Here is a 26546-nt window from a genome sequence, read left to right as displayed (position 1 = left end):
CATAGGCAGAGCTTTTAGTGCCGCCTGACTATCGCTGTGTTTGGCAATACTTTCATTGCGATAGTTGCGTTGGAGGTTTATCTCTACACACCGACTTATAGCATAGACTTTCGCTTGGAAGATGCTTGGAAAACTTCCCATGGGGATGGGATACGCTACAAATAAAAATGAAAAGTCTCCGCTGTTGTGCGCGCCTTTGTTGTATTTGCCTTTATAGTTTATAAATGATTTTCTTCTTGCAAATAGTGTTTTTCAAAGTTATCTGTATTGTATATATGTATATATCTTAAACGTTCAATTATTACATTAATTTCAGTAGTATTTTTATTTATTTATTTTAACATTTCAAGCAGTTGGCCTTCAAAACTCAAATTCCGCGTGTCAACAGTGCGAAGAAAGCAACAACTTGACTTACTTAAAATGCGCAAAGGCATTAAGTGAAAAAAAAAATATTATATAAAATAATAGTAAAAAGCATACTAGCGAAATTTTGCTGAGCTCACTCGAACTTGCAGTGTCTAAAATGGCGCACTCCCGCAACAGCTGACGCAGCCATTACGCACGCACAGTGGCGCGAGAGTGCGCCAGTAGCAGTTAATGCTTATGGTTTCTTTGTTGCTAATTTCTTCGACCTTCACATTTGTTCGCATCATTTAAGTTTATAAGTGTTGTTGTTTAATTGGTTGCCTGCTTGACGTGTCACGCTGCGGCGTTTGGCAATGCCTTACTCTTCCTCGATAGTTTGTTGTTGTTGGGTTTGTTGTTCGTGGTGCTGCTGCTGCTGTTGATGTTGTTGCTTATGATGATGATGCTGATTGCGTTGGTTGCGATTGCGCTGATTGCGATTTTCGCGTCGCTGGCCGCCCCAGTTGCCGCCCTGATTGTTTTGATTGCGGTTGTAGCCGCGATCGCGGTTGCCCATGTTGCCGCGCTGGAAGAAGTTACCCTGCTTCATATCGAAGACCTTCTCGTTCACATCCACCAGATTGGTGACCTTGTCCACGAATTGCATGGCGAGCGCTTGTAGGCGCGATGGCTCCGAACGATGCATAACCACGGTTTCGGTAGGATCGTCTAAGCTGGCCATGAGCTCCTCGTTGATTATCATTTTGCTGATGAGCGAATGCACCTTTTCCACGGGCAGCTCGTACATCTGCGCCAATGAGGGAATGCTCAGTGAGGTGTAGACGTTCGAGTAGGTGAAGAGATAGGTGCGCAGCGACTCTTCCTTGATGAATTTCACGAGCATGTCGCGCACGCGATCGGCCTCGTAGAACAGATCCCAAACCTTGGTGTTCATTTTCTTGTTTACAATAAAATTGGCGCAGGCTTGCCAATTGCCGCAGCGCATGGCCTTAGCGGCGGCGACGACGTGCTCGCGCATCGACTCGGGTGGTCCCACCAACGATTGGCGCTCGGAAGAGCGCAGTTGTTGATAGAAGGTTTTACTAAAAAATATAAAATTTTATTAGCGAAATGCAAGTAGCGTGTGCGCGTACGCTGTGCTTTACCTGATCATGCGGCGACGCGCGTCGAATTCGTGTGCAGCGATGTAGGGTATCTCCAGCAGCATAGCCGATACCAAATACACACATTCGAGCAGCTCAAGATTGATGTGCATGTGGAATGGCATTTGGCGCTGCTTCTCAATCTTCTCCTGCTCCGCGGAACGCTCATGCTGACGCTGTGGCAGCAAGCCCTGTGCTAGCAGTTCTTTTGGCTTGCCAGTCACCATTAAGTCGACCAGACAATGATGCGCGTCCCGGATGTTCTCTTGGCGGAAAGCGCACAAGCCCAAATTGGCCATCATGCGGTTGTAGAGAATGCGCGTCGATGGATCGGCAGCATCGATGGTGTCCTGCAAGTGCGACATAAGTACCAGGTCGCGCGCTTGGAACCAATTATCGTGCATGGCGTGATGGTAGATGTGCGCTAGGATAGCGCGTGTACGTATACGATCCGTGTCGTCCTTGGAGTAGATGAACTTGCAGAGACGATCCATTACATCAACGGATGTGGTCGTAGTTGCTGGCAACTCGCCGCGCTTCTTCTTCAACACTTCGGGATCGAACTTATAGTACAAATGCTCGATTTTACGCAAATAAACGCGGCAACGCTCATTTTTGTTGCCAACGCGCTCGAAGTACTCCAGCACAGACTCGATGATGCGCGTTACGGTAACTTCATCCTTCAAACGTGACACATAATCATTGGTATGTGGATCGCACTCCTTTAGCAGCTTGGTGAATTCATCATCCAGGCGCTCAACTGCGGCCAGCGAACAACCACGTATTGCGTATGGCGGATTTGCGAATTCTTCGTTCTCCTCTTGCACCTCTTCGCTCATGCGTATATCTTCGTTGGCCAAGAGAATTTTCATCATACTTTGCATGATATCCAGCAGTTTGCTCCAATGCTCCAGTTTCATGGGTTCAGAGATTTTCTGATTGTAGTCGAAGATGGCTGAAATTATGCTAAAATGAATTTTCACAGCAACAGCGTTGCCCAACTGATGTTCTTCGGCAATGTCACGTAATTCAAAGAGCATCTCGATTTGCATGCGTCGGTCGGTACGTCTTTTGCCGCGCGCAGCCATAATTTCAGACAGCTTCTGCAGCGTCAGTGGCACATCTATTTCGGCGTCTTTATCGAACATCTTCGGCTTTTCGACAGTGTGTGGGAATACAGTTTCCCATTCACCTTCTTCATCGGCATCCTCCTCAATACGTACCTTGTGCCGTATCTTTGCTTCTTTGGCGCGTTTTTCTTTTTTGCGATCTTCGCGTACCTCCTTTTCTTCTTTTTCTACATTGGGGCGCTTCAAGAAACGCTCTCGCGTGCTTTGATATTGATTTTCGTCGTCCGATGACTCAGATTCTGACTCCGAATCAGAACCCCAATCAATGGAATCCTCAGAGTCATCATCCTGTTCGACGGCTTTGGACGGCGCAGCCGCTTTAGAAGACTTCGCTTCAACTGGCTGTTTAAAATCTCGCAAGATTTCCACCGAACCAGTATCGTTCTTTTCCTGATCAGAGTCGTAAGCTTCCTCCTCTTCGGCATCACTTTCTTGATCAGGCGCTTCGCGGAAACGAGTCAAATCCTCCTCGAAATCTTTGATGTATTTGCGCACTTTTTGACGCAATAGTCCCAAAGATTTTGAGTTATTCTTGGACAAGTTTTTACGCCCTTCACGGTCCTCCCATACTTCGTTAATAAAGTCTTCTAACTCGGCAAGACAACGAACGTAGAAACGTGGGGTTACACCCTTCTCTTCTTTAGTAATAACGGGCAATGCTTTGGTGTAGGCGCGTGTCAGATCTTCGAAGCTTGACAAAATGCTCGACATATCCTTAATTTTCTTGTGATTGCGTATACTCTTAATAATCGCTGTCAGATTTTCATAACGTTTTTCTTTAGTGGAACGCACAACGCGTTTCACTTCCTCTTCATCATCACTAAATTGCTATACAGATAAAGAATATTAGAAAGGGACATTGAAATCGAAATTATGTTTACATACAAAGTTGGTCGCTTTGCTATACGCTGGTACTGGGACCTCCTCATCACTGGACTCGGTCTCAGAGTCAGAACCGGTTGCAAAGAAACGCGACATGTTTTCCTTTTAATAGTCGTGTATACGTGTTTTCTAAAATGATAAATGTTTATTAATAGGAAACTTGATGCTTTGCAAATATATAAATCAGCTAAAATTTGAGGTTATATTCGTTTGTATGCATTCGCTTTTGGCCAACATGGCGCTGTCATTCTGCCACACCACACATGAAATGCACAATCATTTTCAGATACACATTTCCACGAAAAGAAATGCACTCACTTTAGAACTTTTAAAGAATTCGGTTAGCACAATTGTTTTACTATGCACAAGTGCAAATTGAGATGAATTTTCATCAAATAGGTGTGGAAAACTTACAATTTAAACGGCAAAATTGATTTTCACCGCTGATGAATATAGCTGGCAGCCGTCAGAGAAGGATTGCCAGCAGTAAATTTAGAACGTTTGACGTTTTACATAGAGCTGCCAACTGTATGCAATAAAATACCTCGTAAAGAAAGCATCTGTTATGAAACATTTCATAGCGAATTTTTATTTAAGACTTTGCTTTATAATTTTAAATTTAATGAATGATTGAGATTATACAAGTGGTTGTTATTTATAAATAGATAAGAAGAACTAGTTTTCTCATAGGTCTATTCAATAGTGTCATATTCATTGATCTAGCGTTCGTCGAATAAAATATATTAACAGTTTATTATACTGAAAATTATTTAATATGATGCAAAATTGTGTCAACGTCCCTTTCAACTATAATTCCACATCTGAACATTTAAATGCACTGTTATTTGGAGTAGCGCATCAAGGGGAAGCAATTAAAAAGCAAAAGAATATTAAAAAATTAAATAAATATTATTATTATTTTTTTTTTTTAACCTCTCTATAAAATCTATTATCTTCGTCGTGTTATTTCCTTATCGCCTCATTTTTCGCCTCATCTGTGCAAAAAAGCGCCTCATCGTACAATCGCGGCTAACTTCACTTAACGAAAGCGGAATTCGGAGAAAGGATAGTGAAAAAGACGCACACCAATACTAGATCGGAAAATTCCGTGGGAAAATTTATCCGTTTGACTTAGAAATTTGATAGCAAAGGTAAAAATTCATAATCAATTAAATACAGTGAACGTTCCATGGAAACTAAACGAAAAAGTTATACCGCATGGTTATTTATAAAACCTATGTAGTTGGGCCAGCGATTACGGCGTTGCCGCTTCGTGTTTCCATAGCGAACGGCACTGGATTGCATTTGCTAAATTTCGGCAACATTTAATACATTCCTCAAAAAGTACTTTTTTGTTTCTTCTACAAGTTGGTGTCTTTGAAAGTTAATAGATTTAGGTGAGTTAACGTGTTTGAACTCACAGTGAAGCGAGCACAGTGCCACTATCAAAATCGCCAGCAACGACAACAACACTATGTCTGAAGCGGGCGAGTATTCTGTGGAACGCATTGAGGATAAACGCATTTGCAATGGCAGAGTAAGTTCCGCAAGTTTTATTTCAATTGGAAGTATGTTGCATATGCTTTTGCTTGCAGACCGAGTATTTTTTAAAATGGAAAGGTTACCCGCGCAGCGAAAATTCATGGGAACCCGTTGAGAACCTCGACTGCCCCGATCTGATCGCAGCATTCGAGGAGTCGTTGAAAACAAAGAAAGGTGAGAAAATATTTTCAATGGTGTAGCAATTAAAACAGAAAGAAAAATATTTACTTTTACTTATTAAATAGAGAGCAAAAAACGCTCCAGTAACACGCCAGTGAATGACACAAAAGTAAAACGAAAAGCTGTTGAAGAGGAGCGAGAAAACCGACGCACAATGGGCTTCGATCGAGGTCTAGAACCATCTAAAATACTCGGAGCTACCGATTCATCGGGCGAGCTGATGTTCCTCATGAAATGGAAAGGCAGCGACGAAGCTGACTTAGTGCCGGCCAAACAAGCCAATGTAAAATGCCCACAGATAGTCATACAATTCTATGAGGAACGTCTTACTTGGCATACGGCTAATGCAGAAGAAGATAAAAATTCAACCAGCAAAGAACCGACCGAGTAAGACACTAGTTTAAGGACTTTTAAGTGCAAACAGACAAGAAAATCAGAAGAATTGCAAAATCAAATAAACTTATGTAGGCATTGCAATGATTGTTTCTGAATACGAAGTGAATGAAACAAATGCAATACGTATAACATACCGCGTAAGCTGCAAGAATCCACACAGAAGTAGTGTTTAAACAAAAATAAAGATCGTTTTTATTCAAACGTTCAAGTTGCAATTCAATCGAAAATATACATACTTTATGTAGTAATTTCACTGTTTCTCTTTAAGCTAGTTCGCGTAGTAATATAGTTCTCATTTTTTTTAATAAGCTGCGGCGCAAACTGAATCATAATTAAATTGAGTTATTAGTACTTTACTTTTTTTAATACAGTTCATTTTGTTTAAATAACTTCAGTAATACGGTTTGAAAAACCATCAAGTGAAATCATACAATAATATCTATGGAAGCATTAACTTAAAAATAAATTAATTTAACTACTATGATTACGTTCAGTTTTTAAGGACATAAATCAAATGAAGTGACATGATATATCACATGAAACGAAGTCCAACATATATAAACATTACAATTAATAAAATTACATAGTTTTAAAGCTGAATATGTCAGTGATTGTACTTTTCCATGCGGTCAGCACCATCATCCAAAAAAAAAAACTTATTAGTGTTTCTTTTTTTTTTATTCGAGCTTTAACAATAAAGCAAATTTGGTGAAATATAGACAATAAATAACGACGACTTACGGGTTTACCCAAATGTGCTCTACTGAAAGTTTATGCGAAATTTAATCACAACTCGAGATCATTTTGTGCGCCTCAATGTGATTCGACGTTCAAATGTTGATATCATTGCATTGGCTGCCAGCGCAGCGTGTCAAATTCACCAACGCCAAACTATAAAAGGCGTGCTCAATTGGCAGCAAATCATAGCCGATGTTGTTGATTTGATGCGGATCATCGTTTACATCGTATGCTTCAACGAAATTCTAAAATATAAGATATTTTTTTATTTATTGGAAGTCAACAACTCAACTAGCTGCACACCTCTCTGTCATTGAATTCGCAAAAAAGCCGATCAGTTTTGTCTCTAAATTGCCTGACACATGCATACGTATTATTCCAAGCATCCTGACAGTGACAATCCGCTTCGGGCGTGCACTGCGACAAGTGGTCTTTGCGCGACCATGGACAGTCGCGATTATAAGTGTCAGCGTTGCCTTCACCCCAATGCTGTATCAACATACTGCGCCGGTATTCTTTCAACTGTTTGTCATCGCTTATTTGTTGCATGGCTGCCTGTATTGGCAACCCGTCCAACGTTGTGTGTGCATGCAGTGTCGTCCACTGCAATATTGTAGGCATTAAATCTAGCAGCAATGTGGGTTGTGACACTACAACGCCCTGTGATATTCCAGGTCCGCGCAGCAGCAGCGGCACGCGTATATCGGTTTCATAGGGTTGCCGTTTGTCCCATGGTTGCGCGTTTTGACCCATGTGATAACCGTTATCTGATGTGTAAATGATGTAGGTGTTGTCCAACTGGCGCTGATCATCCAAAGTCTGAATTATAGCGGCTATCATTTCGTCCACGGCCAGCAACGTTTCCCAGCGTTGGCGGTAGTAGCTGTCTAGTAATTTCATTGTTTCATTCGGCATAGAGCGCGTTGCTGCCACAAGCCAGTGCTTCTCTGAAATGGTGCAAAATATACAATTGTGTTTATTGTTGAAGACGCAAGGTAGCGTTACCTTGTGGCAGTGGTACGCGATTGAAGTTGGGCGTGCGTAACGCCTTCACATTTGCGAATGCACCACGGTGTCGTTCTGCGGGCGTGTACGGTGCATGGGGCGCTGGCGGCGCGATCATTGCGAAAAAGGGCTGCTGCTTATTGCGTGATTTCAGAAACCTCAATGCCTTATCGCGCAATAGATCCGTTAAGTAAGTGTCAGTGTAGCTAACATTTCGTTCGTTCTCACGTAAAGTGTAGTTGTAGTAGCGAGAGTTGCCATGTAAGCCATAGAATTGTGTCCAGCCCGGCGGCTTGCGTTCACCATGAAACTCATTTAGGTATTTGCCAGCGAAAAAAGTCTCGTAGCCGCCATCGTCTTGTAGCAGCACAGGTAGTGCGCGTGGCTCAATTTCTGTATGCCAATGGTGGCCATTGCAGCCACCGTTAATGGTGTTGTTGATAGTGCCGTGATTGTGCGCATACATGCCAGATAGTAGGCTAGCGCGGGAGGGGCAACAGAGTGGTGAGCTAGTGTACTGGTAAAAATTCAAAATAAGTAAAAATGTACGGCAAGATTTATAATGGAGTAATACCTACCGCATGACTGAATTGAGCACCGGCTTTTGAGATCAACTTTTGCGCCTGCCGCATGGGGGTCAGGCCCTCCAGTGTAATGTCTTGGTCATCGCTTAGTATTAGCAAAATGTTGGGTTTATCGTTCACTTCTGCGGCTTTGGTGGGTGTCAAGGACACGAGTAGCAGACAAGCGACCATTGCCAAGGTCACTGGCGGTGTTTTTATGCGTAGCATAATGTTGGCTGAATTAAATGCCATTTTTGCAAATAACTCAGTAAACTTTTTTAGCTGCTCTTGTCTTCTAGTAGTGCTCACTTTTGTATCTTTAATGACTGCAATTATTCAACGCTATATTTTGTTTTTCGATGTTAATTCACAAAATAAACACAACTGAAAAGTAAATTGACATTGAAATTTAAGAGACAATCACATTGAAGAGAGCGGCCGATTTTTAGAGTTGCCTGATCAGTTAAAATAAATTGTGCGCAAATTAATATATTGGTACTGATTTGTTTGAATGCGCCATTGCAAATAGTTTGTACAGTTTATATAAAAAAAAATCCTTCTACCTTATTTCATGTTCGTCAATTCCCTGTCTTACACCAACCAGTCATAGTGAAACCACATTTATAAGTCTTAAATTTATTTGCTCTAAAAAATATTCCGATGTTACATGTTTCAATCAAATTAGAATGCGAGCCAATTTAAGTTTTCTGTCATTTCGGTAAATTCCGTAAATATGATCAGGATGAGTGGATAAGATGGATGCCATAAAATCTTAACTTATATGCAGTAAAATCGTATTGCACATGAATGGTGAATTAGCTGCGTTTAACGCAACTATGCAGAAATAGACGTTTTATTACAACAAAATGGCAAACTAAAATGTTTGTAACTGGAGGTATAGTGTCCACATCTGCGTCCGCTCACAATTCACTTAAACAACACGTTTCACTTCGAAGAAACGTTTCAGGTAGTAAACTTGACCGATGGTCATCAGTACCAGCACCAGCGCTTCGAAAGTAGACCACAAGACAACGCGCGAATTGGTGCTCTCGTTGATGGACCGATGGATTTTGTCACGCACCTGTCAAAAAGTATTTACTACTTTTAAGTAATATTTGCAACGCGGCAGTTTCCCCATTACTCACATGCATGTATTCCTGTTCATGTTTGACACCCGTCAGCGTGCCCGACAATTGCTGTATCATATCCTCCAACTTGGTGTGACCAACCTCCTCCTCGCTGGGCGCACCCGCTGCACGATGCGGCGTTTCGCTCACCTCAATGGAGAACATCACCAGTTTGGGTGTCATGCTGCTGCGCTCATTATTAAAGCAAACGCGATATATACCTGTTGAAACGGTGGCAAAAGTGTATTTGCCAGATGATTCCTTTTCACTCTCATGTATGATATTGTTATCCGGCCCAGTTATTTTGATATCAATATCGAGAAAACCGCCTTCGATAACCTCGAATGTGACGCCTGCCAAAAATGTGCATATAACTTAGCAACAATATCTATAGAAGCTTATTGGCTTAATTAAAATTACCGAATTTGGTGCCGCCTTCCACCTTCTCAAAGAAACACTCTTCATTGTGTGCGTCAACGGTGACGATGAACGCTTCGCTGGCACGGAGCAATTGCAACAGCACTAGCGCACATAATGTGCCGCACAGTTTAAGATTCATAATCGTTCTGTATGGTGTAAATCGCAATTGCCACAAACGACAAATTTTAACTCTATTAAATATTGTTAAAGATGCGCAGCGTTGAACAAATACCAAATTAGAGGGGCCACGTATAAAAGCAACTTCACGGCAGTAGTTGTAGAAAAAATACACAGCAGTTGTCAAAGTGACACTAGGCATTTGCAGGTTATGTTGGCAGCACTGCGCATACACAATGGGTTGCAAAGCGAATTTTGCAGTTAAAAAATGAAACTGGTTTTTGAAAATTTGTAAAATAAATTTAAAATTAATTAAGAAATACAAATTTTGCCATTTGTTTAAGCCAGCAATAAAAATGAGGTTATGATAGTTTAAATTACTATACCAGCGAAAACTTATTGCGCGTTTTAAAAGTCCAATTAGAATTTGGATAATAACACAAATAACATTCTTCATAAATTTTCAGATGCAAAAATTTGATTTTTGGAAATTTGTACAATAAAATTAATATTAATAAAGAATTTTTTTTAAATTAGAAAGTTACAAATGAGGTTATGTCTTTTGCCTTTTCTAATAGTCCAATTAGAATTTAGTTCATAACATAGTTGCATTTAAAACTGTAAATTAGCATCCTTAACTCTTCTCTCTCAATATTGACATTGCGAATAGTGCTGTCATACATAACTTTACTTCAATAAATAAGTATTTTTTAACTCAACTTGCTTCAAATAACTCTTTTTTTTTCAATTTCAGTTGTGTTCGGGATGTCTCATTAACCGCACAAGGCGAACTTCTTCAAGTGATTGCGCGTCCGTGACCCCATTTTCTACGAAGGCAGCACAATTAAAATAACCACTCTCAAGCTTAATGCACAACACACAACAACAAACGAGATCAGCTGTTGGCACACACCCACACAAACGTACAACAGCAGTAGAAAACATAATTAGAGCAAAACGCAACGCACACAATTAGTTGGGAGAGTTGTGTACAGAAAACATGCCTCAGCAGCAGCGACAGGGAAGCAAACGTCAAAGCGGGCGACATATGCGGCAGCTGCGCATTGACGCTTTCGTGTGGATGCAGCGAACACTGATAACTGGTCCATGACATTTGGATGTTGTAGTCTAAGCGCGTTCATTCGTTTTATGTGTTGGCTGGAAAGTCTCCAAAGCATGGCAAATCATACGCCGTGTATACCCTTTGCGTATATATATGTGTGTGTGTGAGAGTGACAGAAAACAGACAACGGCGGATACACTTCGCTTGGCCAACATCCAGTGACTGCTAGTCGTGCGTATTCATTCGAGTTTGCTGGACCTTAGCGAGGACGAAACAAATATCAAACAAACAATCAATGAAAATCAAGCAGTTTCCCTCAAGAAACGTTGAAAGTGAGCTGTGTGTTAGCAAGGTGTGAACTGTGTATGAAAAGTGTACACGAAAAGCGTACAAAGCGAAAGTTAATATACAATTTAACAATTAACTGAAATAACGAGTGAACTAAGCAAGTGTAAAATAATGACAATTGTTTTTCGCTGCAATCCGCTCCTCGCATAAATCCGCTGTGTTTGACATTTGACGTTTGCTGCGAAAATTGTGTTAACACAAGCGCTGCGAAAGCTGTGCAATTTTGTGAAAAGAAACGCTGAATTATACAGCATATCAGCGCAGAGAGTGGACTGTCTTCCCTGTGCCGACTACCCGCGGCACACCTGCGGCCTAGCTTAAGCGCAAAAGCGCATAAAATAAATAGTGCGCCACCCCGTGCAGCATTAAAGCTGCGAAATCCTTATTAATGACATACATATTACAACAATGAACCACATTGCGCACAATGCGCACTATAACAATAACAACAACAGCAAACGCCATAACATATAGTTGAACTCTATTAAGCAGAACAAATAACTGCGGCCAAAATTGATTGCAGTCGTCGGCTTAACGAACGCACTTGTGTAGCAGTGCAGCTGTGCAGTGTTTGTTGCCAATACAACAACACGCGAGTAGTTTGCGCCACAAGTATAAGCGTTTACGCCTCCATCCATTGCGTGACGGGAGAGATTTGTGTGTGAAGGCAGCAAGGCGCTGCAACTGCAGGGACGTACGCCGTGTGCATTCGCAAGCAAGTGTAAATTATAAAACAGCAGCGTCTGCAATAATCCCGCAAATACACAGGCTAAATAAATGAATAAGTGGAAAAGCACGCAGCTGAAGTGAAGCGAAAACCAGCAAGTGCTGCAAAAAAGTTAGGTTAAGTGATGTGTACATACACTTACGTGCCGCAAAGGAAGCGCGCAAGCAGCGAGTTGATGAAGTGAAGTGTAAAGGTGAATTGGCCAACAAAAGCTTTTAAAATGAAGTTAAAGCAAGCAAGTGCGAAATTGTGAAAGTGAGAAGTGTAAAAAGTGAAACGCAAAACAATCGTGTGTGTGAAACGATAAAAAATACACACATACACACATATACGGTACGCTTTACGCAGCATCCGGTGTTTTCGACTCACCTGTTCATTTGTGCGGTAGCGGCTGCAGCGCCATTAAAATGCATGAGTCGGCAAAAACAAAGAAAGCAGCATTCACTACTAAAGGGTTAGGTGTGAAAGTGTAAGCGTTTTTCGACGTAAAGCTTGTAAGCAATTGTAACTAATAGTAAGAGCTAGTGAAAAAGCGATTATCTGCGGCTAATAAAGTGCGACTAATAAAGTGAGTAAATATGTACGTTAATAACATAAGGGTGCGGGTGGACTTTTGCGTGCCTCTTATAAAGTGTTGCTTTTGATTCTGCAAATTAATTTAATTTTAATTTTAATTATTTGTTATTAAAATTAATAATTTTTATTAAAATTAAAGTTCACGCAAAAATCACTAGAACAAGAAAATATGTTAACTTCGGTTGCACCGAAGCTAGAAAAACGATTCACAAATAAAAAATGTCCAAACATGAATTTGATTTTGATTGGTCGGTTTGTATGGCAGCTATAAGCTATAGTGTCCGATAACGGCGGTTCCGACAAATAAGCAGCTTCTTGGTGAGCCAGGGAGTTGTGTACAATTTCAGATCGAGATCTGAGAAACTTGTTTACCTGAATACATCTATACAGATAGAAAGACAGACTGACGAACATGGCTAAATTGACTTAGCTCGTCTTGCTGATCATTTACATATACAACAAGTATATGCACTTTACAGGGTGTCCGACGTTTTCTTAAGGGTGCTATAAACTTCAGGATATAAAAAAAATAAAGTTTATTGTTAAAACTGTTCAAATTTTAGAAAAAATTTAAAATTTTTAAAACATTTTTCAAATTAAAAAAAAATTTATTTTAATATTTTCGGTTTTTTAATTTTTTTTTTAAATATTTTAAAATTTTTTGAAGTTTTAAAATTTTTTCAAATTTTCAATATTTTTCAAATTTTTAAATTTTTCAAATTTTTTAAATTTTTTCAAGTTTTAAAATTTTTTCAAGTTTTAAAATTTTTTAAAATTTTAAATATTTTTTAATTTTTCAAATTTTTTAAATTTGGTTTGATTATTAAAATTTCGAAACTGTTTAAAAAATTCCTAAAATATTAATAAAGCCGGTAAAAATATGCCAAATCTCATTGCGCCAACTTTCATATCATTCATTAGTAAATCATTATCATTTCATTAGTAAATTGTAGCAACACTTTGTAAAAGGTGAACGAACAGCGCGCTTGTGCCGGTTGCAACGCCTTAAAGTTTTTTTTTCTCCCACAAAAGTTGGTGTCAGTAACATTAATGAAGCGTTCTGTGTAAAAACAAATGAAAAAGTTTTAAATACTCAGCATAAAATAATAAATATACCGTTCCCTGTGCCACAGTCACAAAACAGGTGTTGTTCGTGCCAGAAAGAATTGCAAACTTTCCGCCAATGCAACTGTATACGTATGCTTTGTGTAAAAAAGTTCGTGTAATTATGTTGAACGCAACCAGTGACAGCTTTGTGCCAGCTACGTGGCCTTATGTACACGTCACGCAAACAAACTAGTCACGCGTGCATATCCGGACAGCGTACGTAACAATAAAACGACACATAACTGATACTTTTACGTTGCATATGTGGCACTTGGGCAGTAAATGCAGCGACAGTTGTGCAAAAACAATAATAAATAAAAGCATGTCGCATTACACTACACGTTTGTTTGTTTGTAGCGCGCCTGTTGCTGGCCTAAATTTTATGACGAGCGCATGTAAATTCTGCAGGCTATAACTACAGGTGAGTGCAAGCTGAATGTTAGGCAATAAAAAAGGGTTAGTGTTTTTTGTCTTATGTTTATTTCTTACGTTATTTACGTATATCCTTATTGCCTACACTTTCTTATTACGCTATTTTTGGCACGTGTTTTTTTTATAGCGGTTCTATTTTGAATTACATTAGAGGCTTGTCAGCCTTTTGTTTATTTATAGGCGTAAATCTTAAATTTATGTGCGTAGACTTGTAAATGAGTTGGCAGCACTACTATACTTGTCATGACATGTTCGGGAATTGCCACTTGTCGTGCGGGTTAAGTAATGCCAACATTGACAGGCTTCGCCATAAAAAATAATCAATCTTGCTGCCGACAATGGCAAGTGTCAATTTCTGCTTACAAGTACAAGTTTGCGATAAAAGTATCGAAAAAAAACAGAAAATACGAAAGCAATCAAACAGCCAATTCCACCCGGATTGACATTAATTTATACATTGAAGATTTAAAAGTACGCCAAACGTGTATTGTGTGTGGCTGTACTTGTATGGGCGCGTGGGCGGTTGCAGCGCTTGTAACGTACATGAAACGTTGTAAAAAGAAAATGAAAACGTTAAGTATGTGCATTAAAAATGAGCGGACCCATGTTGTAATGCGCTTACGTTTTCTTTATGGCAACAATGGCGGCATAACAGGTGGTGTGGCAGTCAATTTGAACAATATGTATGAAATATAAGAAAAAATACAATAATAAAAAAAATAAAAGAGAAATGGCAAAACGCGTATTTCTAGAGCAGCACGTAATTTTCTACGCACTTGCGTATTGGCAATCAATGCAAATTGCTGCAGGATGCCATCATATAAATAGCAATCGCAGACTGTCGCCAACATATGCTATAATGGAAGCGGCTTACTGCCTGCTTAGCGACTTTTAAGTGGGCGTGCATAAATAATGGCGCAAATGTTTGCAAAAAACAAGAAAACAGCAGGAAGAAAGAGAGAAAGAGTGTTAGTAGGAGCGCTAGGTTTGCTTAAGCTCTCGAGCAAGCTTAATTTAGCGCGTTTTTACTTTAAGTTTTATGCGACTACTTATGAGCAACATGATAACGCTGCATAAACAATTTTATAGCAAAAGTTAGTAAGCTTGTTGTCGGTTTATACGCATTGCTTAGCTGTCGCATGATCGCTTGGAAAAGTTTCGGTTTCGAAGATTTCCAGCAGCGAGCTCTCTTTTTCTTACGCGCCAGCAATTTGTTTACCTTCGCTTGCGTTACGTGTGTTTCGCGTTGTATAGCTCCCGTGACAATGCTAAATACTAAATTACGCAAAGGTTCACATAAGCATATGCGCCAATACTTATCACTCCCCAAGTGTACTGCCATTGTTAGGTTTGTTTACAAACAAACATGCGTGTATATATAAAAATACGTAAGTTGCCTTTTACATTAAGAACAGAGAGTTGCCGGAAATTGTAAATAAAACGAAACATTTTTAATCTCCAACAATAATTATTTTGTCGCCTTCAAAATATGCTCCTTCTGAAGCGTTACACATATGCCAACTATATTTCCAATCATCGAAACTAGGCGTTGTCTAGGATCGCCTTCAGTTCCCTCTGCGAATTTTTTTTAACGGCCTCAATCAAATCGAAATGGGTTCCACGGTGTAGTAACTTGAGTTTTGTAAACAAAAAAAAAAGTCGCAATATCGAAAAAAAACAATTTCCGGAAACTTTCTGGTCTTAATGTTTGGGATTTGGCAAGTCTAGTGTTGCAATCTGGCAACTCACAACTTTAACGTTAAGTTTGACATTTTTGTTGGTATGCATACTCCGCACGTTTTGACAAACGAGCGCTATTTATGTTGTTTACAGTAACTTCAAATATTCGTCTCGCACACTCAAAACAACGATTTAATGCCTCATGCACCCTATAGTACTAACTTGCTAACGAATTACTTCTTTTTTTATACTTGTGCGTAAAAGATAGACTGAGAGCTCAACGTGTTTCGACACCTGAAGCGGTGGCGGTTGATGCGTTCAAAACGTATGTTTTGGCGACACCTCCATCTGCGTGGCAAAAGCGCTTCGATAATTGGTTCAAACGAATGCAAAAGTGTATAGAGCTTAATGCAGAGTACTTTGAAAAACAATAAAGCGATGTATATAATTGGTTTTTATTCTCTAATACGGAAATAGAAAAGGCAACCCTCGTATAGTACTAGACACATTGCTCGCGCAAAGATTTTATTAATTTAGCGCACATATTTTGTGTTAGTATATACTTTTAAATTCCTTGACGCCACTTCCCAAACTTCCAACTTTACATTTCCCCGTTGCCTTGCCTTACTTGTTTACTGTTATATTATCAGCGCCACATGCGGATAAGCAGCTGCTCGCTCACGCATCCACCAGCCTCTAGAGCACTGATTAGTCACAGCGTAACGTTTGCTATACAACATTTAACATTACTCGGACACTTTCGTACCTGTCTGAGCTGCGGGTTTGCACACAAACTAAAAATTACCCAGCAGCGCGTTAGACACAAGAAAAATGCGTATGGAAAACAGCCGCGCCACACATTCTGTCACACGTACACACGGGCGGTGTTGCGCGCATAGCCTACAGCCGTTAAGATACGCTTGGGAACTTCACTTTGTGCGCTGTCAACCTTCGTAGCGAATTTTTGTGTCGCGTTGCTGGCGTAGCGCGTGCGTTGGGCGGGCGATAGCGATAAAAGTCATAAATTTTTATATGCCAACATATTTGTTTTTATTGTGCGTTGCCACCTGACTGAAAGGTAGCACACATATGTTTGCATTTACTAAAACCACAACAACGCGCACATTATCGGCACTCAAGCTCGAGCTGCACACATGTGTTGTTGTTTCCATTTGCTACCTTTTCACAGCGTTAAACTAATAATCTTGCCGCTGCGTAGGTGTTTGCGCTTTGACAAATGGGCCTGGCTTAATGCGGTCAATTTAGTCGGGCTGGCATGAAGCAAGATTTCCTCCACGGATTGGCAAGACTCTTTAGCGTATTGAAATCCCAATTCGCATTGCTCATTGTACGCACTCGCACTTGATTTATGTCAAGAAATATCTCAATAAAATTAAATTTATTAATTTTCGCCTTGCAACGGAAGTGTTGCTGGGCATAACGAGCGCCTGTGCGGCGGGCGTCTTATATTGGCAAACCGAGCGCGTCATTACCATAAATCGCTATGCAATCTTTATAAATCGTCTATGTGGCGGGGTCATAAAAAAGTTTGCAGCAGGCATTACTTGGGCGCTGGTGTGAATGCCTTTGAACCCTACACCCTCTGCACCCCCTACACTTTTGAAGCAAATATTTATTTTTTTTAACGATATTTCAATGCTTAATGCTTTAGTGAGCTTCCATAGTGAGTGAATTAAATTTGGGTAGAGTGTTCGAAGAGTATACGAAAAGAATATATTGCAGCAGTTTGGAAATCGTGTAGAAACACAACAACAGACAAATGCCGTAAGTATTATTTTATTAGTAAACTTTGAGCGAAATTCCATGAAAAGACAAGATTTGGTGCTTAGCAATCAATTAACTCTGATGAGTTGTGGAGTAGAAAGGCGCTAAGTTAAGTTAGAATGATGTGAAATAGAAAAAAGCAGACACAGGTTAAATTAAATAACAGCTGACACTCACTTTCAATTGCCAGAGTGGTTATCATAACAGCTGTCTAGAGTAAATATTGCTTGCACCATCTCTAATCACCGTCTTAGCTATTTCTTCTACTAATATCAGTAGATCCAGCTGCCTCTTCTTTACTGGCGTAAATCTAACGCAAAACCTTTCTCTTTTACACACCTACCGCCGACTTATCAGCTGTTGTCATTGTCTATGCCACCGCACCACATAACAGGACGGGAATGATGCTGGACTTGTAAAGTTTGGTCTTTGTTCGTCGAGAGAGGATTTTACTATTCAATTGTCTACTCAGTTCAAAGTAGCACCTGTTGGCAAGAGTGATTCTGCGTTGGATTTCAAGGCTGAAAGTGTTGTTGGTGTTAATACTGGTTCCAAGAGAGACGAAATTATCTACGACTTCAAAGTTATGACTGTCAATTGTGACGTGTGAGCCAAGTCGCGAATGGGTTTGACTGTTTAGTTGATGACAGGAGTTATTTCGTCGTTTCCTCATTTACAGCCAGACCCATACGCTTCGCTTCCTTATCTGTCCCTTCTATAAGATTGTACATTCTCTATTTAGCAATAATTGCTCTTCGAAACTCTTCATAGTCGGGCGATTGAACATCTACTCCATCGGCATCGATTGCGGAATCGCGTTCGTCATCTCCAGCTATTACACTTTCACTGCCGTTCATCAGGCTGGAAAAGTGTTGCTTTCATAACTTCACAAGATCACCTCTTTGGGTTCTGTAGACACAGCAATAATGATAAAATAAGTTTACACGAGACGAAGTCTCAAACTTTCAAGTAGTTGTAAACAAAGTCTGTCAAAGACAATCCAAAAGCAAGTAAAGTCGCGAAACTGTCATAATCTCCTTGTATACCTTCGTGATTATCCAAGTTGTTTGACACAACCAATTCCATAGTTGGTTGACACTTTGATTGTTTTGTTTACATAAAACGCATTATAACCGACAACCCTTCTGCAGCCAGTGTTGCCATACTGCTAATAAGTTTATGTAATTAAATTTTCGTTTATAAAAAATACCCTACAAGTTAGATAAAGTTACATAAGCGCCTCAATTTAAGCGGCACACACTACCATGCGCCCGTTACAATGTTGCAACTTCTTCGAAGAGACCGTAATTTTGTTGACAAATGCCAGTTTTGGTTTTAAATATGCAAATGAAGCAGACATAACTAATACTCCAACCAAGTGACCGCAGAGCAGCTGATGGATTACCTATTAGAAAAGTTTCGCCGTTTGTGTACAATATTGCGTCGAGCGCGTGGGGTTGGGACACGGTGTCTTGTGGTTGAATAACTGTCGGCAGTCGACCTTCGTTTGCACTGTTGTTTACTAAGACCCGCTGTGTTAATGCCACAAAATCTAATCAACTCCCATTTGTATGATAACAACTTGCGCTTTACGCACATTGTTGTGCTGCTTTGTTGTTCTCGCGTCATTCTTCCATGTAAATACGTACTTATTCTCAGCAATAATTACGTTTATCCTTTGAAAGCACGAAAGCGTTTTAAATGTAAACGCATTACGCAAGCTGTCTGTCATTTTAGCGTTTGGCGGAACAAGTTGGTTAGCTAGTCAGCAGTTGAACTCTTTCTCTTAATTAATTATGCAATTTTACATTTTTGCATACTTTGCCCACTTCTGTACGCGCGTGAACGCTTGGCAGCTTTTCATTTCACATTTGGAAATTTTTTTTAGCGGGTTTTATATAGATATTTTCGCAACAGTAGAAAGTTCTTTGTGGAATGCTGTCACAATCACAATGCTCTCCAAAGTCAGTTTCGAGAGAATTATACGAAACCAAAAGATGACAGTTTGGAATGAAAGATAATCCTTAATCTATAGTATTTAAATTTGTCTTAAGGTTGAGCAAACTCCGGGGATAGAAAGCTCTTTAGGTAATATTAAAGTGCCATCAGGACCCGATTAGTTATTTAGACTAAAAGCGCGTGAGAGTGAAGAGAGCAACTATGTATGTAAGTGAGAAGAAATTTTTGTCTCTTGCTTACTCTATATATTCAAGATCACTGTGTAAGTTAGTGCAAATTCTAGTCTCTCACCGACATCATGTTTCCAAGGTAGCTCTTTAGCAGAGCACTTTACTCTATTTTCCCCACCTGTTTTCCTCGATTATAAGCTAATAGGTTATCTATTTAGCGTTGCCGGATATAATACACAAATATTTCCATGCTTGACCCAGATTAGATTAACATTGTATTAACCCTTTATTCTTCCGACATTTGCTCTTTCTTTCGTTCTTGCGCTCTTTCTCGAGTGCCTAAGTGACTAGAAATCGTTATTAATAGGTTTCATTGTAAAATTTTTTAAGTTTATTTGTTGTTATTTACAAGCTCTTAGCAATCGTTTCCCCCGCACTGACAAGCATATACAAGCAATTGTACCTCCTGTAATCCTGACTGAAGTCCATTTTGAGGTTATTATTTGCTTCTTTTTACCCAAAAGCTATTTATACATGTTGTAGACAGCCCTCAAATAGCGCAACCTTTGGGTAGTTATTTAATTTTGCCAAAAATTAGCTTTAGCCATATTTCAAGCATATATAAATTCTTTAATTAAAAGTTCGAATGTGGATAGAAAGAATGCAAAAAAAAAAAATGAGGGTAAAAATAAGGCTAATAAGCGGAATGAAGCGTTGTGTATTAAAGGGTCAATTTGAGTGTTGAAAAGGACATTTATTATACACTCAAAAAAATTAAATGACAGTTGTTGCAAACTCACTTGTTGATATGAAGCAAGCGTGATTAATGGCTAATAAGTGTAGAAAATGTTAGAGTAGAATTTAGTATTCGAATGAAGATAAAAATGAAATGCTAACACACTTTTATTATATGATTGATACATGATTTCTAACATTGCTTAAAAAAATATTTGATTGATGAAAATTGTTTGAACATAAAAGCGTTGAAATTGCTTATAATATAATGATAATGCTTCAAAATATAACAGAAATTTATAATTTCGTACACAAATATGCTTGATAATGATTGACATAATTTTCAAACATTTTATATATTAAGCAATGATGCTTGATATATAATTGTGTTACTATTGTAAATTAAACTAAATGCTGCTAGATGCGCACAAGTTATGCTTGAACAGTTTTGTAAAAATTAACAAAAATTAATGATTGATTTGACAATGATTGTTGATGTATAACTATTGTTAAAAACAAAAAACATTTTTACTTATGTTTAAAGACCTTTCAATATGTACTTTAAAATTGTTTGTTTTGCATGTTTTGCGCTTGGTTGGTCAAAAATCATGCTTGATGATATTTGTGGCAAACGAACTCTGTTTTTATAATGGCCAAAAAGCTTAATTTAAATGCATACTCTTTTATAATATAAATATATGAATTTTCAATTCAATCTTCTTTGATTATGATTGATTGATTGACTAATAGATGGAGTTTGAGCACTGTTTGCTTGATTTGAATTGTTGCTGCTTTATATTAACCACTCGCTATGATTATGCTACATTTTTAAAGATAAAGTCGTAGCATTGATGTGGTGCTTGAATGGCAAAAGTTTACTGTTTAACTCAAATTATTTTCTACAGTGCACCTGTTTGGTATACCTTACTAAGTGGCTTATTTTGAACAAGTTAAACGTGTATGCAACCTTTTTGGAAACCCATAATGATATTTGGTGTGGTAAAAATTAATGTTTGTTTATTTGCATAGTTAAAAAGAAACCTTAAACACTTTAGTAGTGGCTTAACGAAGAGCGGAAAATGGAGCATACACATAACTTCAGTAAGATCATACCTTCTAAAGAAATGACCAAATGCGTTGTTATGGCAATTTAAATAGCCGAAGCCGAAAAAATATAAATAGCTTATGTGCAGCTGCTTGAAATGACCAAAGGATTTGGTTGCAAAGTAATAAATGAAAAGAAAATGCCTAAAAGTAGGCATAAATAAGTAAATAAATAAAAATGTTCTCATCGAAAAGCCATTGTGCCTAACGGACAATCACACAGCGCCAACTGTCAAAGTGGCGTGTAACTGTAAGATAAGCGCTAAAGGACGGCGCACAGATGGAAAGCAATTGCGAAGAAATGTAAAAATAGCACGAAGTGAAACACAAAAAACAAAAAATACGATAAATAAAGCGGTCAACACGCTACTACAGAATGCGTGTGGCATAGTAAATGTGGGCCATTACCGTTACGCAAACGGGCATAAATACTAATACAAGCACACACTACACCAAATAACACATTGTAACTGTAAATACACAGTGTTGCCGCTGCTCAAGCAAGCACATCAAGCACACAAGCATGATGGGTGGCCTTAGTTACTGCGGTGGCTAATGATGGCCAGCAACTGACTACCAGTATTTCATTTGTTTGTTTATTTTCACTTGTTGTTGTTGTAGTAGCGGTTGTTTACATGTCCGAAAAGTTTGGCACTTGTGACTATAACTGCCGTAATTTTTGACGGAAGTTGTAATTCATTTAGCCTTAATTGGATTGGAGTGGAATTAATTTCATAGTTTGAATGAGTGCCGTTTTCGAAATGAATGCCTAAGGAAGCTGGTGGTGGATAGTGGATAAAGACTACAGCAGGCGCTTAAGCAAGTTAGCCAGACAGCAACGGTGTTTCGAAATATTTATTAGACAGCAATAAGGAGGCGTTGAATTACAAAAATGTACTAAAATTCGGTTTCAAGCTGAGGTCAAGCATATTCTTAGCAGTTGTTTGATTGATGTTGATTGTAGGCATTTTTTTTTAGCAGAGATTGATACCGCTTGTTAATTATACTCTTACTAAATGAGTTTTTACAAGTTTTAATAGCTTTTGGGTTTGATTGAACATGCTTGATGCACTGCTTGAACGTTATATTTAATGGAAAATAGTACGTTATGGTATAAGCAGCAATACAGGCACAATGTAAAACCTATTTGAATCAATTTATTTTATTTTTGCTGGATTTGAATTCTACTTGCTTCTTCTTTTACATAAATGCTTAGCCTTATCTTTGGTAAGGCCACCTACATTTTTTGCATTCCCTCTAAATTGTCTTTTATTGCTTAAGGGTCAACTTATTTGTATTACGAAAGTTCAATTATTCAATGACGCCTATCGACGCTTCATGCTGCTCGTGTACCTTGCAGCCTTTGGATTGCCCTTAGGTATTTTATTGTGCTGTATCCATATCATTTACACCGACTCAGCGCATATGCACACTCTCACTGACAAAAACTACAATCGTGTGCATCCGTTGAAGTAAGAAATTAATTAGAATACCCATTGTCATAAATATACAAATGAGGGTGGTCAACTCATCGGAAATCGACACTATTGCCGTGGCAGTGGTTGCTTAGCAGTGGCAGAGCAGCGAAGCGTGTGATTGTGTGATAATGTTGTATTAAAAATTAATGATATGTGGCTTTAACGTAATGACGTTGCAAACAATAGAGGAACAAGTGTAGAATAAGGTTAAAAAGGGGGTTCTTTAGACTTGAGGCAATGCGTGTGTATGAACGTGTGAAAGTGCCACAATAGGATTGTAATACCGTATTTTTTGTATATATTACGTACATTCTTTTTCTGTTTTGCTTTTGCTTGATTGCTGTTGTGTGTGTGTGGTTCAATCATAAAGAATCACTTTCAATCATGTAAGCAACAATCGACTTTGTAAATATTTTCCAATTATATTGAAGAATGTTCCAAAAATATATGCTAAAAGTAATTTATAAATAAGTCAAGCATACATATTTGATAGCAACTTCAGTCATGCTCAAAAATGGCGTTCAAAACAAAAATGTAATGCTAAAATTCAAATAATTAGTTAAATTAACTATGTAAGCTTTCACAGTTTATAAATTTATGCTGGAAAAGTGCTACATGCGCATGCTTGTCAGTCAATAATGCTAAACATTTTTATTTAAAATATTAAAGCTAGACCCTAGACATTATTGGGCTTAAATTTAAAAAGATGTTTTAAATAAAAAAAATTTTAGATTTGCTTGAACATGCAAAATATGTATTGTGCTTTGTCAATCATCCACATTTATACGCTATTTTACACACATATCTATGTTGGAAACTGCTCAATCATTTTTAGTCATCAATACTCACTGTCAATCATCGGCAATCATATCAAAACATTACGACTTTATTTGCTAGTTTGTCGTTGCATCATCTTTGTATTGAAATATTTATTGCGCTCTTAAAGATTCTAAGATTAATCGTCAACAATCAGCTTCAATCAAGCAACAAGCATAAAATTATAGTTTTCGCATTTATTGCGCTTTTAATGCGTGCGCAAAAACTTGAAATTGATTTCTGTTGGATAATAAGTGCTAATGGTATTTACAATCAACTAAAGCCATAAATTATCACAACAAAAACAATAGCAACAACAAAAAATCACATAAAAAGGGCGCGGAAGGGTGTGGAAGTTTAAGAACAAATGCGCTTGTAAAAAATCTTGCTCATTAGCAGTTTAAATCGCTTTGGAAACTGGTGTTTAATAATTACGCAACAAGCATACATAATAAATTATATGTCACTTCATAAATGTCATGAAACTTAATCACACTTTTTTGTGAGCATAAACGTTTTTTGTTAATTTTTTTTTTTTACTGCTGGAGTTATGTTTGTAGTTGTACAAATTGAAAACTGTCATTAATGAATTTTTATGAGCAAGCCATTAGCTTGATTGAAATGAGATTGTGAAACAAGCGCGAAAAGAATTAACAATAAAGCGCTTATGCAAGACTAAATACACAGCAGTTGAATTAAATTTAAAAAATTATATTTTTCTATCTGTATGTAAATATAACGCCGCCCGCATCCGCGTGACATGTCATTAATATTAATGCGTGCTCATTATGTAAAATATTTTAACAAATTAAATTTCCTCGCAACACCCGTTGTTTACAGCACAGCGTTGCTACGCTTTTCGCGTTCCTTGCATTGAAAATTATATAAAAGTACGTTCGAAATAAGTTTCCATCTCTTTCTAAATAATCTTAATTTTAATTTCCCAAATGATTTCGGTTCAATCACAGCAAGCTGCAACAGACAAATTGCGAATATTTCGCTCTGATTGTTTTAAGTGCCCACAATAAATCAAATTAATTGCTCTGCAAATTTATCAAATCGTTCAAGCAAAGTTCAATTCCATGTCCGAGAGGTAACAAGTCTACTTTGCGCTTGCTTCAAACGCTAAAAAACTAAAAATAGCTAATCACCGAAGTGTAAATAATTACGCTCCACAATCACAAACACATTTCAAATTTGGAAAATTTATTTACTCCTACTTATGGCGTCCATTTTCTAATTACAAATAGCTTTGCCTGCAGTGAAGCTGCTTGACAGTTGTTGTCATTGTCAGCATTGTTTTGCGATTGACGATTTTGACATTGACAACTGTGGTGATTGGGGTAGCCAGATGGCGCCAATGATGGGAAATTTTTGCTCCAATAATGAGCGTTTGCTATACACTAAAAACAAAAAAAACAAGACAAGTGTGTGCAAATTCTAAAATATTCCCTTCAAGCAATTTTCGCAAGCCTGTAAGCTGCAAACAAGCATAATTTATTTGTATAAAAGGTATATAACTCTACTAATCTTCGTACAAATAATTATATTGTGCGAGAAAAACGAACTTTTATTTCAAACCAGCGCAGTCCTAGTCGTTCAAGCATATTCGAGTGCAGGGAATCGCAGCACTTCTTTTACTAGTATGTGCATATTTGTGGTAAAAATTATTATTTTGTTAAAGAGCGACTGTTTTTTATTCTAATTAGCGATAAGCAGAAATGCTGATGTTCAAGCACATTCAAGCATTTTAAATAAAAGTTATTGTAACTGATTTAAAAAAGTATTTCTAAGCTACAACGCATACTTATATAAAAATGCTAGAGCGTACTTAAATAATGTCATCAATCATAATTTATATATGACAATCATATGAAAAAAGTATTAAAATGTTTGTTTAGCAGCATTCAAACGCTAAATTAAGTATATTAAACCATACCACTTACGCGCAATCACATATTAAGCACTATGCATATACATCAATCATGGAAATTTTACGCTAAAATCATTGTAGGTGTTTCAGTATATTCACAATGTCAACGCTTTTTGCATTAAATAGTTGCTCGCATTGTTGATGTTCATCAATCATATAAGAAATATGCTTAAAAATTTTTCAATCAAATCCCGCAAGTCACAGTGTAGAATAATAAGAATAAAAGAACTATTGTAAAATGTATTTTATGTTTTTTCTTGCTCAAATACACCCTCCACTTATTTTGACCTTCAACTAGTCACCCTCCTTTTTTACTAAATATCTCATCAGTGTCAGCAACTATGCCCTGTCATGCTCCAATGCGTCTATCGAACAACGTCAAGCGCGTGTGAGCGTCAGTCGGCAGGCTCTGTGCATGTTCGATAATGATTACACTCAAGGAATTTATGTCGCATAGTTAATTAAATTTCGAACAGGAAAACTAACTAACAGATCGCCACAAAGTTAGTAGATATGCTTGAAGGACTTTCATCTTTTTCTTCGCATACAAATGCTTGTGTGCGTGCTTGAGAAGCTGAAACACAGATGAGCCGAAAGTGTAGCGCCATGTGAAAACGGCGATTGATTTGCCGAATACTTAGGAGCGAGTAAATTGACATTGGCAATAGTCGTTACGCGTATTCAGTTGGCATTTGGCCTCGGTAAAGGCTCGGCGGTCTAGTAGGAAATTTAACTAACGATTTTTCGGAGGATTTTATGTCGTTATACCTACATCTGTGGATCAAACTATATAAAAACTGGAAAACTCACTACATACTTAGCCTAGCAGTTTGTTAGTAGTCTCTCTCTCTCCCGCTCACTTCTATTCTTTACACTATCTCATTGCAAATCGAGCTGAAAATTCTGGCTGACCTTCACTGCTGTCGAAAAGTGTATATTTAACTGTCACATTACCAATAAAGAGTCGCCTCACCCTGCTAAACGCCCACTCTCCATGACCAACCCACCACAGTTTTGCCACTGGT

At 38.2% G+C, this 26546-nt stretch overlaps 5 protein-coding genes across 7 annotated transcripts in view; 2 read left to right on the top strand and 3 right to left on the bottom strand.

The window, feature by feature from the left end:
- Positions 1-243: 243 nt before the first annotated feature.
- eIF3c (eukaryotic translation initiation factor 3 subunit c) lies at positions 244-4071 on the bottom strand. 2 transcript variants are annotated; one of them, XM_014238489.3, is made up of 4 exons: positions 3935-4071; positions 3524-3649; positions 1512-3466; positions 244-1448 (listed from the first exon to the last, which is right to left on the bottom strand). In XM_014238489.3, the coding sequence occupies exons 2-4, from the start codon at positions 3614-3616 to the stop codon at positions 725-727; spliced, it is 2772 nt and encodes a 923-aa protein (XP_014093964.3). In that variant the 5' UTR covers positions 3617-3649; positions 3935-4071; the 3' UTR covers positions 244-724. The 2 variants fall into 2 exon arrangements, with proteins under 2 accessions (XP_014093964.3, XP_014093963.3); XM_014238488.3 differs by having other exon boundaries at positions 3839-3983.
- A 444-nt stretch (positions 4072-4515) lies between these two features.
- On the top strand, positions 4516-5886 carry HP1b (Heterochromatin Protein 1b). Of its 2 annotated transcripts, none has more exons than XM_014238492.3 (4): positions 4516-4671; positions 4866-5057; positions 5116-5236; positions 5308-5886. In XM_014238492.3, exons 2-4 carry the CDS (start codon positions 4995-4997, stop codon positions 5631-5633), a joined length of 510 nt encoding a protein of 169 aa, XP_014093967.1. In that variant the 5' UTR covers positions 4516-4671; positions 4866-4994; the 3' UTR covers positions 5634-5886. The 2 variants fall into 2 exon arrangements, with proteins under 2 accessions (XP_014093967.1, XP_014093968.1); XM_014238493.3 differs by having other exon boundaries at positions 4531-4671; positions 4889-5057.
- Positions 5887-6300: 414 nt separating this feature from the next.
- LOC106620096 (N-acetylglucosamine-6-sulfatase) lies at positions 6301-8375 on the bottom strand. Its single transcript, XM_014238490.3, has 4 exons — positions 7960-8375; positions 7382-7898; positions 6680-7323; positions 6301-6621 (listed from the first exon to the last, which is right to left on the bottom strand). Exons 1-4 carry the CDS (start codon positions 8194-8196, stop codon positions 6469-6471), a joined length of 1551 nt encoding a protein of 516 aa, XP_014093965.3. The 5' UTR covers positions 8197-8375; the 3' UTR covers positions 6301-6468.
- A 189-nt stretch (positions 8376-8564) lies between these two features.
- CHOp24 (transmembrane p24 trafficking protein CHOp24) lies at positions 8565-9785 on the bottom strand. Its single transcript, XM_014238491.3, has 3 exons — positions 9492-9785; positions 9090-9424; positions 8565-9025 (listed from the first exon to the last, which is right to left on the bottom strand). Exons 1-3 carry the CDS (start codon positions 9628-9630, stop codon positions 8876-8878), a joined length of 624 nt encoding a protein of 207 aa, XP_014093966.3. The 5' UTR covers positions 9631-9785; the 3' UTR covers positions 8565-8875.
- Positions 9786-13751: 3966 nt separating this feature from the next.
- Positions 13752-26546, top strand: part of LOC106622327 (uncharacterized) — a 101688-nt gene continuing 88893 nt past the window's right edge. Inside the window, exon 1 of the mRNA XM_070110260.1 lies at positions 13752-13850. The gene's annotated coding sequence lies outside the window, so the exon portion shown is untranslated. The remainder of the gene's footprint in view (positions 13851-26546) is intronic.

Source organism: Bactrocera oleae, chromosome 5, assembly GCF_042242935.1.
Source record: "Bactrocera oleae isolate idBacOlea1 chromosome 5, idBacOlea1, whole genome shotgun sequence".
In the NCBI taxonomy this organism is placed as follows: domain Eukaryota; kingdom Metazoa; phylum Arthropoda; class Insecta; order Diptera; family Tephritidae; genus Bactrocera; species Bactrocera oleae.
This window is presented reverse-complemented; position numbering and strand designations above follow the sequence as displayed.

Bases quoted from the DNA above. Each gene is read 5' to 3' on its own strand.
- eIF3c (XM_014238489.3), bottom strand. From the start codon at position 3,616: ATGTCGCGTTTCTTTGCAACCGGTTCTGACTCTGAGACCGAGTCCAGT. The intron at 3,467-3,523 runs GTATGTAAACAT...TTATCTGTATAG, and splicing joins ATAGCAAAGCGACCAACTTT to CAATTTAGTGATGATGAAGA. The intron at 1,449-1,511 runs GTAAAGCACAGC...TATATTTTTTAG, and splicing joins GCGCGTCGCCGCATGATCAG to TAAAACCTTCTATCAACAAC.
- HP1b (XM_014238492.3), top strand. From the start codon at position 4,995: ATGTCTGAAGCGGGCGAGTATTCTGTGGAACGCATTGAGGATAAACGC. The intron at 5,058-5,115 runs GTAAGTTCCGCA...TTTTGCTTGCAG, and splicing joins AACGCATTTGCAATGGCAGA to ACCGAGTATTTTTTAAAATG. The intron at 5,237-5,307 runs GTGAGAAAATAT...CTTATTAAATAG, and splicing joins GTCGTTGAAAACAAAGAAAG to AGAGCAAAAAACGCTCCAGT.
- LOC106620096 (XM_014238490.3), bottom strand. From the start codon at position 8,196: ATGGCATTTAATTCAGCCAACATTATGCTACGCATAAAAACACCGCCA. The intron at 7,899-7,959 runs GTAGGTATTACT...AATTTTTACCAG, and splicing joins GTGCTCAATTCAGTCATGCG to TACACTAGCTCACCACTCTG. The intron at 7,324-7,381 runs GTAACGCTACCT...GCACCATTTCAG, and splicing joins TCGCGTACCACTGCCACAAG to AGAAGCACTGGCTTGTGGCA.
- CHOp24 (XM_014238491.3), bottom strand. From the start codon at position 9,630: ATGAATCTTAAACTGTGCGGCACATTATGTGCGCTAGTGCTGTTGCAA. The intron at 9,425-9,491 runs GTAATTTTAATT...CATTTTTGGCAG, and splicing joins GGAAGGCGGCACCAAATTCG to GCGTCACATTCGAGGTTATC. The intron at 9,026-9,089 runs GTGAGTAATGGG...ACTTTTTGACAG, and splicing joins ATGAACAGGAATACATGCAT to GTGCGTGACAAAATCCATCG.